Source organism: Poecilia formosa, unplaced genomic scaffold (assembly GCF_000485575.1).
Source record: "Poecilia formosa unplaced genomic scaffold, Poecilia_formosa-5.1.2 Scaffold5, whole genome shotgun sequence".
NCBI lineage: Eukaryota > Metazoa > Chordata > Actinopteri > Cyprinodontiformes > Poeciliidae > Poecilia > Poecilia formosa.
Genome location: NW_006799944.1, coordinates 6,284,385 through 6,294,028, shown reverse-complemented (window position 1 = coordinate 6,294,028; position 9,644 = coordinate 6,284,385). Strand labels below are relative to the sequence as shown.

Sequence of the window (9,644 nt, the reverse complement as noted above, 5' to 3'; positions counted from 1 at the left end):
CACAAATAATAAATGGTGTAAACAGCACTATTATAGTCAGCTTTTTAAAATAATATCAGTACGTTTATTTCACTTCCATATTACATATAAGTGCATAATTCTCTTGCTAATACTTCATACTGGCACCATTGACTTCACAGGTACATTATCAGTGAATTTCATCTACATTTTCTTTTTTTTATTTCATACCTCAACACTACAGTAGTAGCTCGACGTTCGTCTCGGCAGCATTGAGTTCACGGCTTCTGGTTTTGTGACAAACTATTACTGACCAAAGTGTGTTTTTTTACTTTTCCCATAAATAAATTAGGAAACTGTTTATTGTGGAGAGATATAAAACAACATAAATATATTCCCACATGTTCTCAGGTATTTTTTTTTATTATTATTACTTTTTTTTTTAGCCTTTTTCATTATTAATGACGGCGGAACCTTGGTCAGTCTCATGGTAAATGGGGACTAAATCAAGGTGGGACTGTTTGGGGCGTGTGGGAAGTTTCCTGTTTTGAAAATTAAACAACTGGTGTCATTAGTTCAGCGCTCAGAGGGATTTTGCACCAGCTTCTTTCGCTTTAGGTAATGTAGAATACTTTCTGTGAATAAAGTTAGCATGTAAATAAGTTTAGACAGGATTTCTGGCTAGAATGCTAATGCTAGCTGTAGTTTTAGTCGTGTCAAAGACAGCTAAATGATGGTGCTAATGAACTCTAACTCGCGTTGACATGAAGCTAACGATTGTTTTTGACAGCACATATATTAGCCTTAAGTCTTTTCGTTGAAAACTATTTTTTTTACCTGCTTTTTGAACATATTTCAATGACACTGAATACGTCCACTTATTGTCCCGTTTTCTGTCTATGGCATGTAGAGGTGTAAACGGTGGAGGAGCCATGCCTTTCCTCCATGGGTTCCGACGGATCATCTATGAGTACCAGCCGCTTGTAAACGCTGTTATGCGTGTGGTTGGGATAGCAGAAGAAGAGAGCAATAATGAAAACAGGTAAAGCGAAAAAAAAAAAAAAACAACTTAATGGAAAGGATGATTCATTTTCAAGATAAGCTGTTTCTGCTTTTAGCAAACTATCTATTTGAAAATAAAACAAAATCTCCTTATTCTAATTTCTTACATTGAAAAATTTACTCAGTGGAGTGGTGTTTGCCATTATTATTTTTAAACATGTCTTGTTTCTTCTTTATTGTGAAAAGTCCCGAGGAAGAGTCCAGTCGGTGTAGCTCTCTGGTGAAGCTGCTGGAGCAAGAGTCCCAGTCTGAGGTGTTCCTGGAAGGCATCAGCTACGCCCTGTTTAAAGTGGCAGAGAGGGGACTGGTGTATGCAGCCAAGATCCTCCTACGATATGGAGCTGATATAAATTTTGAAGGTGAGCGTTCATAGGTTGATTCACAGATGCCACTTTTTTTTCCTCCATGAAAAAACAACTCTGACAAATTAATTAACAGTGGAGCAAAGTCAGCAACTACTGCCTCGTTTTTGATAGTGAAGGGGTAGACTTGTGGGTTTGTTTTTGCTCCCATATTTTTGGACCCCTCAAAAATGGAATCAAACTGCATTTGGACAAATTTGTGAAGTTTTGGTTAATTATCATTATAGTTTTGCACACAAATAAGAAAAAAAAAAGTATTAGAAATACTTGTTAAAGTTTAGTGTGACTCTTCTTCATCAGTCCAGCTCAGCCTGAGTGATGATTTGGAAACAAAAGTTGCTTTGTGATTTTTGTCTGCCCCATTTATAGGAAAAGTAAGGAAAAATAAACAACAACACTTCTGCATCTCTCCAATTCTCACAGTAAAAAAAAAAGAAAAGAAAAAAAAACTTTGTTCAGCACTGGACTAATGAAGCTGGCTTTTTTGGGGGGCGGGGGGCTCACTAGTTGGTTTTTTTTAAGGAAAAAAGTTAAGTTGGCAACCGTGCTTTCTCTGGTTTTGACCACAGCCCTGCTTATCTCCCTATGCTCATCCCCTCACTTGGCCAAGCCCCTCAGTATCTCTTTGCACCAAAATTTTTTCAGATATTGACTGCTTATGCTTTCACGGGGGCTTTATTTACACTTGTATACCAATATAATGATTATTTGGACACAGAGATCAATCAGCTACTCATAGAAATCAATGGATTTTTCCATAGATAGCATTGAACCTGAAAGTAATAATTCTTTATTAATCATTTTTCTATATGCAAAGCTCTGTTTTGTAGCTTCATCATTAGATGAAGCTTGAGAGGACCTTTCTGATGATCTTTGCTTATCCAAGTATTACCCATACAGGAAACATGACATACCACTGTCTTCACTGTGCAGCATCAGATTCTTTCTATGTTGCTACACAACCAGGCTTCAGCTTAAACTTTGCTGTAGTGACCTCTTGTGGTTTAAGACATGCGTGTCCTGTGGGACATAATTAGTGGATCCATGCAGAGGCTCCTTTATTCATCTCTCGCTTCTCCTGAATACCTCTCTCCTGTGAGTTGGCACTGACAAATGTTCTTACAAAGCATGCAAAGTGCTCCAGATTCCCTGTTTTCTAGTTTTTCCTCTTAATTCCATTCATACTGAAAATGTAGGCCACAAGCTTTCAGAGGAGCAAAGCAAAGATAAAATGTACATTTAGTTATTTGTCCGCTTTTTTGTGCGTGTACAAATATAGAAACTGTTTATTAGATTAAAAAAAAATCACTTTGAAGATTATTTTATGTTTCTTCCTCTGTCTAGACCCTGTGTCATACTACAATCCTCTACATATAGCCGTTTTAAGGAACAGGCCAAACATGGTGAGGCTGCTGGTTGGACATGGAGCGGACATTGAAAAGAGGGACAGGGTGAGTTTCTATCTTGCTTTCTCCCAATTCATCGCCTTCCCGAATCTGTAAACGGCATCTACTACACATCTGCAGATCCACGAGAGCAGTCCCTTGGACCTTGCGAGTGAAGAGTCAGAGAGACTGCCTTGCCTGATCACATTGCTGGACCTTGGTGCTGATGTAAATTCAAGGGACAAACATGGTATGTCGGACCGCCTTGCTGAAGCACATCAACTCATACATCTGTTTGCTCTAAAGTGTTTTTGCTTTGGTCTCTTTTCTTAAAGGGAAAACGCCTTTGCTCCACGCATTAGCTAGCAGCGACGGGCTGACCGTGCACAACACAGAGAACATCCGGCTTTTACTGGAGAGAGGTACTGCTGCTGACTCTTAAATGGTCTCCGGCTTCTCTGTGTTTGTCTGTTCTCTCTTTGGTTGGTCAAGTGTTAACTCAAACTTCAAATACTACAAGTGTAATTAATCTAATCTGATCAAAGCATTGGTTGTGAGTCTTGATCAAGGCTTTCTTTAAATGATCAGAGCCCTTAAAGAGACTCGGCCTCTGATGCTTGTCTACTCTCTAGTATTTTATGCATATAAAATGTGCCACTTGTTTTTGTTCACAAAATTGAACTGGAAACCATCCATGTTGTTTTGGATTTCCCTAACAATTTAGGTGGCTTTGGTTTATCCCTTCTATAATGATGTAAATAGTGATGGAGTGGCTGCTGCATCTCTTAACTACTGGTGTTGTGTAAAGCTGCACAGAAAGCAGCTAAATCAAAGGTCATCAATTTTTATGACATTCAAAGCCAAGCAGAAGAAAAACCGTCTCTGTTTACAAGCCAAATTATCAACAATTCCCATTAAAACAAAATGTTAACATGCTAACATTAACCCAGCACCACAGCAGAGAGGTTCCATATAAGTAACATTGAACACTGTAATGTTGGTTATATTTTTAGAAACATAAGGCTGTCCTTCAGAAACTGTTGTGGGGAAAAAATATCCTTTTGGCACATTTCCCAAACTGTGTAGACACTGTGCTGACACCATGTTGCTTTGTCACTTGCAGTGACATCTGCTGGATTTAGAAAGTCGTTACAGGCAAATTCAATAAAGACGGGAGTTTTTAGCTGGTTCATCCTCCTCATGCACGTTGATGCCTCAGCATTGTGGAGATGCTCTGGTTACAGTAAGACAAAACCTAGGAGCAAATCCTACATTTTTCACCTACAATATAAATAAAAGTTAATTAGGAAAATTGTCCATTCTTATCTGTGCCTATAGTACTTAGGCACTGTACCAATGAAGACCACAAAATAGTGATTAAACCTGGTGACTTAGTGCATGCTAAAGCTGTTCAGAACCCTTATACAACCAGCATGATACCAGCTTCAACAACAACCTACCTGTTGTAGAACATTCTGTCCAACTTGGTTGTTATTGAAACAGTTCAAGTTCTGATCAATGGCACTCCTGCAGGCATGAGGCAGAGACGCACATCTTTTATTATCTGGAGCAAAACTCACACAGTAGGTTGTACAAAATGGGTCAAAATACAATCTCGCAAAGTAGTTTCAGAGTTCTGAGAATCTTGCAGAACAAACTTCTAATCATTTTCCTGGGAGAAATTCTTTGACTCCGCCGAACGACGGCTGAGGGGGAGCACTAGTCTCCGCCGCAGCACCGCGATGATTGTTCAGCCTCCAGAAGAAAATTAAAACCGCCGTCAGGGGTCGTCTGAGGCTGCGTTACAAAAGCTAAAAGAAATAAAAAAAAAAAAGAAGAAAAAAAACAATTGCTTCTGCAGCTGTCTCCCCTGATTATTCACAAGCCGGCAGCCTCTTTAAATCCTTGAGGATCAGGAGGAAGGTTTGGGTTCAGTTTAGGCTACGGCAGCTCTTCCAAGTAAGTTTCAGATATTTCCTATTAAGAGTTTGTTTAATCTCTGTTGTAATTTTTTCAGATTTTGTGTTTGAACTCCGCATGTCCGAAATCAGAAGGAAGTAATGGAATAATACGAGACATGTTTCTCTGTCGTATAATTAATAAAACCATGCTGGTGTTAAGAAATGTTTGCTGAAAACAACTTAATCCACCTTTAGGAACTTTGTATAAAATAAAAACTACGTAGCCGCCAAATGCATGAACCCAACTGATTATCGGTCTTAGCAGAGGTGTGTGTTATTTCTTCCAAACAGCCCAAGAAAACAATAAGTTAATACAAGAAATAATTGCCTTAATTTGTTTTATGTAACTTTTTTTTTTTTAGTTGCAAAGTGTATTCATACACTTGAACTTTTTTTTGATTGTGTCACATTGCAACCTCATGTTAGAGCACAAGTATAAAGTAGAGCAGAACAGACTTGTGGGTTTGATTTATTTATTTTTTTACTAAAAGTGTAATCTGAAAAAATTACAAATTAATGACCGGAGATGGTATCCATTCAGTCTGAGTTTGAGCTATGTGCAAAAAAATTCAGATTCTGTAGAGACGTGCTCCAAAACACTTGTAGTTATATATAGTATGCAGCAATCAGTGGTTCTCCAAAGTATAGGCTCAAGAGGGCTGATTGCCGATGCACACCACCCTTAAGGGTTTTTTTAGCGTTGCAAGAAATCTGGAAAACCATGCGTCCTTTTTTCTTTCACTTCACAGTTGCAATTTAATTTATCTCAGTTTGTCACGTGAAAGAGCAGTAAAATGCGATGTGGTTTTACAAATGTAAGAATACGTTTGGGGTTTATTTATTCTCATCTGTTTGTCGTTGCTGTATCCCTCGTCTCAAGGGGCCGATGTCAACGCTGCCACCGTAGACGGCGAAACGGTGGAGTCGTCCTTGGTGTTCCTGGTGAAGGAGGCTCTGGACGCCAGTGCGGAGGATGCCGCCGAGATCGGTAAATTCTGCCTCAAGGCCACACAGCTCCTACTGTCCCACGGCGTGGACCCCAGCTGCTGCCTGAATGAGGACGGCGAGGCCTCGCTGACGCAGACGAGCCTGGAGCACTTCGACTTGCTCTTTCCTCTGGCCGTGCTCCTGATCCAGAGCGGAGCCTCTCTGGTCTGCTCCCACCACAGTTCCTCCTGTTGGTCGGGTTACAGCCTGCTCTTCCAGAGGCTCCAAACCGCCCTGTTGCGCTGCACCGATCAGAGTCACGCCGCTGAGCTCCTGGAACAAGCGGAGATGTTGCTGGACTTGGCAAGGGTAAACGTCCCAACGCTGAATCTGCCTTCGAGGCCGGAGCTCCCTGTGGCCAACCTGGACTCTCACCCGTACGCTCAGGCTCTAATAGGTCTACACAATCGTGTAGTGGAGCGTGAAGGAAGCCCCCCGCCTCTACGTTGCCTTTCTAGGTCATTCATAAGGAGCTACCTACAGCCCTGGCCGCTGGTGGACAGAGTAAAAGCATTGCCTTTACCAGACAGACTGAAAGACTTTCTGCTTCCGGAACTCACCTACACCCCAAAGGCTGGCTGGGCCTGCTTCAAACCCCAACACACTCAGGGTTAATAGAAACTAATTAGCCTGAAATGAAATTGTAAATTTAGCTGTTGTATTTGCAAATTGAACAAAAAGTGACAAAACCTTAATGCCTTTTTTGTTCTGAATTATTTTTCTTTCCCCTACCACCCACCCTTTTTTTTTTTACATTGAAATACTGTTTTTACAATCTTTTTTTTTTTGTACAGCTAAATGTAAATAATTTAAAATGCTGCAGTACAAAATGAAACCACGTGATGGCAGTGTTGAATCACAGCAGCACACGCAATGAAATGAGATTTTTTTTTTTTCTTTGGCCATAAGCTTGTTCCATTTGCGTAGAATCCATCTACATCTTATGGCCTTTTTGTGGTGATGCTGTGTTTTGTAATTTATCTAAGTTTTTCCATATCATATTGGAATAAAGAAAATGTGATCACCACTTTTCTATTGGCTTGTTTTTACACTTCTTTGCATTCTCTAAAAATTGCTCCTGCCTTTAATTGTCCAGTAAGTGGCAGTGTAGCGCAGGATAGGAGTGCTGCACTCACAGGCTACCTGCACAAGGGGAATAATTAATGCCATGTATGTACCACATGGTTGTGCTCATACACCGAATCTCAGAATAGCCGCTAAATAAAGAGGCGCGAGTTAAAGGCAGCAGCACAGCAGGAAGAGTCTGCCTTTTGTAGCTTTGACATAATGTGGCTGCTGAAGTAGAAAGCTTTACCAAGCATTCCTAATGTTTCTGATTAAATACAGATGAATTCTCCTCTTTCCCTCACACTCGGCTTGTTCAACACTGCTTCAGCAAGAGAAACGCATGAAAAATAAAATACATAAATCCGCACTACGACGGTATAGGAGAGACTATAGGGTACATATGTGTTCATGTGTAAGTGTACGTGTGCCGACTAAACTAAATAGGACATTGTGTGTTATACAACTAACCCCTTCCTGACATTGCTGAAGCTGGAGTGGCTCCAAGGCTTGCAGGCGCTCCAGCTCCTCTTGGTTATCTAGGTCACAGCCTCTGAGGAGAAGAGCCTCAGCAGCAGCAGCAGCAGAGAGCTGCATGACACACGCTTCACTCTCCTGTCCGTCTGAATCTGCCTGCATGCTCTTGACAAAACCTCAACGCTGGCCCTGGTCGGACGAGGGAGGGAGGGAGGGAAGATGGGAGGCGGTTGAAGGAGGAAGAAGAGAGATATAGAGAGAGAGAGAGAGAGAGAGAAAAAAACATTAGAGATACACAGACAGGATGCGTGGAACGGTTGAGAGAGTGCGCTCATAGAGGACATATGAAAGAAAGCACCATTGGTTTAGATGTACACCATACACAAGCTGCGGGAGCATAATCCTGACCACGCAGATGTGCACAGCAGTGACAGAAACGAGCCTCTTCCACCGTCTCCAATCCCTGCTAGCGGAAGGTGATGGAACAGAGATAGTGGGGGGAGGGCTAAGCCAGTAACTCTCCATCCAACGTTTATTGGAAAAACAGTGCGAGTGAAGCTCTGTACTGAAATTAGTTATTGATCTATCCTCTCCCTGAAGCCCGTGGGTCTTTCCCAGCACACCTGCTTATTCTCTGATAGCCTTTTCACTCACCGCTGTATACCAAGGGTCTCTGAGGGCTTGTACTTTTAGTATTTTGTACTATACCTGGTTAATTTGTCCAAAGTAGTTTAAAAATGGTTTTAATATAAGATTGTAATAATAGCTAAGTGTTAACCAGAAAGGTTGAAATACAAAAGCTTTTGAGCAATGTAAAATTGTTGAAGGAAAATAAAAACAACTAGAAATTATGAAACGGATGAGTCACAATCAGCTCAGAAGAGGTTAAGGAATTCAACAACACTTTCTTGGGCAGCAAACAGGCCTTAGCTGCTACGCCTCTCTAAAAAAAGAAAGGCTCCACCCTAGGTCGGACTTCAGGAAGGGCTTAGCGGGGCTGTAGCCCAGGGCCCCTAGGTTCTGGGTGGCCCAAATCTTTTTCCTTTTTTTTTTAATGAACAGATGTTTTGAAAAATTCTAAGCCCATATCAGTCTGAGATATTTTAATTTGTTGGATTTTCATGTAGCAAACCAATACACAACTATTCGAAAGCAAATGTCACGGTACCAACTCTAAACTAACCCTCGACTCGTAGAATCTCAGACTTAACAGAAAGCTTCTCTGCTTTTGGTATATTTCAGTGACTGCATTACATCACCACATACAGGCTGGGCATATTTACTACAGCCGTCTGTCCATTGTCCATCTCCATCGGTCTTATAAGAGTTTGCTAATTTTTTGAACATATGAAAATATTTTTTGAAATGAAAGTGGATTTATAATGATTTTTTTTTGGAAATAACAAATACAAAAATCATATTCAATAAAGATTATGTTCATTTGCATGCATAAATTAAACGGTTGTAGTATTTACTCACACATAAAAGGCCTTTCTTACATCAAATTTTGGAATGGATGTGCCACTGATAGTTGGTTACAGAAAGGATTGATCTCCCCAAAAGTCCTGGTGCTCATGAAGAGTGGGTGATGATTTCAAAGCGAAGAACTTTTGTTTTGTTACATTCAAAACAAAGTTTTTGTCACATAAAAACATATAAAACAGTTGAACCTCATGGTAAGGAAGGAAGAAATAACCAAAAGTAGAGGGAATAAGATAGTTTATGCCACAGTGACAATTGAACGCTGACAATCAACAAGTCACTCCAGCTGGAGCAGGTGTTGGTTCTGAGTACAAAGTTTCTCAAGTAAGAACATTTTTTGTATTACAGTGAAAATATGTCCCGCTCTGTGCAAACGCCTGTTCTGCTTGTTTACTCAAGATGATCGACCGTAGAAGCAACTTCTTTTTCTGAGCCAGATGAGTAACAGATTTTATCAGTATCTTAATTTCCCTCCCACTAACCGCATGTGTGGAAATGATTTGGAGTGACATTTAAAGTCTAAACAGCACGCTTTTGTGAAAAATTAACTTAAACAGACTTTTAGAGTTCAAAAGCCGTGACAGGTTGGGTGTTTGGACGAACAGTTTGACAGCTAGATTGCTGTGTTGGAGTGAAACAACTCAAATGCAGACCGATTGTACTGGCAAGATTGAGACTTTCAACAGCTTTTATTCACTTTTGCCATCTTTCACTAAAATATTTTGGTGGCACAGTTGGTTGGAGAAAAGGGAGTGCTGGCACATGCCATTGTAAATCAGATGATCCTGCTGGTCAGATCCAGAGAAGAAATTACAGCATCTACCAGACTGCTGCTTGAATTTTAGTTTAGGTTTTCATTTACCACTGTGGCCAATTACAGGCATACTCAGCTTTTAAAAACACTT

At 40.5% G+C, this 9,644-nt stretch overlaps 1 protein-coding gene and 1 long non-coding RNA gene across 3 annotated transcripts; one reads left to right on the top strand and one right to left on the bottom strand.

Annotated features, from left to right (window-relative positions):
- The first annotated feature begins 455 nt into the window (after positions 1-455).
- Positions 456-6,739, top strand: LOC103147049 (ankyrin repeat and SOCS box protein 6). Of its 2 annotated transcripts, none has more exons than XM_016678419.1 (7): positions 456-576; positions 877-1,000; positions 1,207-1,379; positions 2,727-2,833; positions 2,909-3,017; positions 3,103-3,189; positions 5,609-6,739. In XM_016678419.1, exons 2-7 carry the CDS (start codon positions 891-893, stop codon positions 6,328-6,330), a joined length of 1,308 nt encoding a protein of 435 aa, XP_016533905.1. In that variant the 5' UTR covers positions 456-576; positions 877-890; the 3' UTR covers positions 6,331-6,739. The 2 variants fall into 2 exon arrangements, with proteins under 2 accessions (XP_016533905.1, XP_007565265.1); XM_007565203.2 differs by having other exon boundaries at positions 869-1,000.
- Positions 6,493-7,798, bottom strand: LOC107837850 (uncharacterized). The gene is made up of 2 exons (XR_001663901.1): positions 7,616-7,798; positions 6,493-7,446 (listed from the first exon to the last, which is right to left on the bottom strand). It is a non-coding gene; the product is annotated as an uncharacterized LOC107837850 (long non-coding RNA).
- Between the last annotated feature and the right edge of the window lie 1,846 nt (positions 7,799-9,644).